At 34.0% G+C, this 3,229-nt stretch overlaps 1 protein-coding gene across 1 annotated transcript; it reads left to right on the plus strand.

Annotated features, from left to right (window-relative positions):
* Window positions 1–586: 586 nt before the first annotated feature.
* Window positions 587–2,640, plus strand: LOC109591015 (uncharacterized; the record flags this gene model as incomplete). Its single annotated transcript, XM_020006833.1, has 7 exons — window positions 587–686; window positions 736–777; window positions 833–1,099; window positions 1,166–1,207; window positions 1,597–1,638; window positions 1,743–1,784; window positions 2,383–2,640. Coding segments are annotated over exons 1-7 (706 nt in total), but the record flags the coding sequence as incomplete, so codon positions are not given.
* Between the last annotated feature and the right edge of the window lie 589 nt (window positions 2,641–3,229).

Genomic DNA, 3,229 nt, shown 5'->3' on the forward strand with positions numbered 1-3,229 from the left:
TATCGTACATTACCACAGTTACATCTAATGTCATATGTATCTGCAGGTGCCTGAGAAAGACGAAGAAAATTTGCACATCTTGAAACCGGAGCCAAGGTAAAAGAAAATGAGTAGATCAAGTATTATCAGGACAAATAACTTGACAATGTTGGCTATTACTTATATCTTCCATGGTATTATTTTAGACAATATAATACCAAGAAAAAAGTGGAAAAAGAAGATTAAAAATTTAAAATGAAGACATGCCAGATATCAATTGATACATGACATTAGGATCTTTACATTTTAGTAAACTAAACTGACATTGTTAAAAATAAACTCTTAAACTATCCTACAAGAAAATACACATCATGTAATATCAATACAATAATAAGTAGAAAATTATTATTAAAATTTAAGTGATAATACTACAACTGATGGATTGATATCAAGCAGGGATTTATTATACTAACATACTAACGTATATTATATCCCTGATATCAAGTGATGCAGTGCAATCAATGGCAACAAGAAGAACACAAAAGGATACATGATCCAGCTGCTAGTTAGGTCACGTGCACTCTATTAGTATTAGGACGATCGAGTCGGGACACGACAGTTCCAGTTCAGGACGTACCACAGCACTCTCTTTCTCAAGCTATCAATTCAATTCACAGTCCCCCTTCTCTCAAGAATGTCTGCTTCAGGTATTGTAAAGCTTGTACTTGTATAGCTACATCCTTTTATATCATTTAGTGAATCCACAAGATCCTTTGGTTCAAAGAGAACTAACTAAAAGTAAAATAATTAACTATGTTACAGCTGGCATTAAAACTCTTTGTTTTATATAAAGGTGATCATGGTACTATTATGGATCTAATTGGCAAACATATAGCTTCAAAATATAAAGAATTGGCTGCACAATTCCGTATCCCTCAGGGTACAATAGACACCATAGCCTGCGATAACAGAAGAGCATGGGATGGACTAAATGATGTTGTTGCTGAGTGGCTGAGAGGAAATACTGAAGTATATGATAAAGGAGTTAGAGCTAGTGCAAGGTGGCTGTATGATGCTGTCAGAACAATGAATAAAAAACTTGGAACAAAAATTGCCAAAAGTAGATAAATAACTTGAAAATTAAATTTGACATCTCAAATGTTTTGCATACAAAATCTTTTTGTAGAGTTTGGGATCCCAGAGCAAAGTGATGGGTCCACTCAAAAAGGTAAGATCAGTTAAAGACACCAGACTAGAGATGATAAAATATTCCACAATCATGATGCTGTAGGAACAATTGATAAGGACCTTGCAGCAAATACCTTTGGTATTGCCAAAGGTATATTCTAAATCAATTTAAAATTAATTTTTCTAAATTCGATTTGCCAGACATCTTAAATACAAAATCTTTTTGTATAGTTTGGGCAAAGTGATGGGTGTGTAAGATTAGATTAGAAACAAAATATTCCACAATCACTTGGTCTTATCTCATTTCTATAGCAGACAAACTTTACTAACTTAACTTAGTTAGATCTACAGTGATCTTTATTTTTAATTACAATTACATTACAATAATTCAATACTTAAATCTAACGTCATATGTACACGTATCTGCAGGTGCTGGCGAAGATAAAGAAAATTTGCAGGAACAGAGCCAAGGTAAATGAACTTAGTTAGATCTACAGTGATTTTTATTTTTAATTACAATTACATTACAATAATTCAATAGTTAAATCTAACGTCATATGTACACGTATCTGCAGGTGCTGGCAAAGATAAAGAAAATTTGCAGGAACAGAGCCAAGGTAAATGAAATGAGTAGATCAAGTATTATGAACACAAGTAACAATGTAGGCTATCACTTATATCTTCCATATACTGTTTAGTCAGAACTTAAAAGTGGAAGAAAGACATGCCAGATCAATTGATGCATGACATTAGGATCTTTACATGTAGTGAACTAAACATTGTTTAAAATAGTTGTGCATTTAATAATATTTTAGTCATTTTTTGATGATACTGTACATGTACATGTAAATCCACATGCTATCCGCATCAAGCAAGAATTTTGTCAAAATGAAAATGCCTGACAAATATTTAAGGAGAGAAATAAACGCCATTACATGTACACAGTGGCGGTGCCAGGTCAATGAAACAGAGGGGGCACTATATCCAGGAAAGGGCACTATAATGTAGAGAAGAGTCAGTCAAGAATGGCTTGGAAGGCATTTACATTAAAAATACTAGTGCTTTAATTAGAATTTTGCCAACAGGGTGGGCCTGTGCCCTCCAGGCCCCCCCCCCCCTTAAAACCGCCAGTGGGTACATGTACTTACTGGTCCATCCATATTCTGGAGCTGCATACTTTATCTTTACATATCTGCATATCTTTATCTAATATAGACAAGGAGCTTAATATGGAAGCTGTCATGAATATATTTGATTCTTCTGCTCAGCATTGCATGACAATAGCAGCTGGATTGAATGTAAGGACGGCTGATCTGATGTCAACACCAGGAGCAGCAAATACCAATCTTATTATTGTATTCCAGAGGTGGTTTGAGGCTAATAGAGATGTCAATTGGGATGCATTAATAAAACTGTGTGATGACTATCCTGATAAACTGGGCAAAGCAAAATCTAACCTTCTGGCATATATAAGTAAGCTAATATAACCCAATACTCAGTGGCTCTTGTGTGTGTATAACTGCCATAAATACTTAGCTTTACTTTACTAACGTAACTTAGCTCTACATTCACATTCATTTCTTTACATTCAATAATTCAATAGATATTATTATGTCATAAATATTATTTTTGATTATTAATATTCACAATTAAATCTAATGTCATATGTATCTGCAGGTGCTAAGTGTGTTCGTGTTCATAATACTCGATCTACTCACTATACCATATAGCGGGAAAAGTTGGCGGAGTTTTATTTTGGTGATTGGCGGTTTGCAAGCAGAATCGCCAATATTAAAACCGCCAATCATTAATGCACATGCTTAGTAATATGCACATGCTTAGTAATGCACGTGTACACAAAAATTGCCAAATTAAAAACCGCTAATTAATTTTTACAGCAAAATTGCCAAAATAAAGCACCGCCAACTTTTCCCGCTATACGGTACATGTATATGGAATGCCCAATTTCCCAAATTGCATTTTACATTGATAATGGCATATACATCATTTTCTTTACTTTTAAAAGCAATGAGGCCATTCCAATCAGATTCATACTTTCATG

The sequence above is a fragment of the Amphimedon queenslandica genome, unplaced genomic scaffold, assembly GCF_000090795.2.
Source record: "Amphimedon queenslandica unplaced genomic scaffold, v1.1 AMPQUscaffold_9129_Cont18925, whole genome shotgun sequence".
Classification (NCBI taxonomy): Eukaryota; Metazoa; Porifera; class Demospongiae; order Haplosclerida; family Niphatidae; genus Amphimedon; species Amphimedon queenslandica.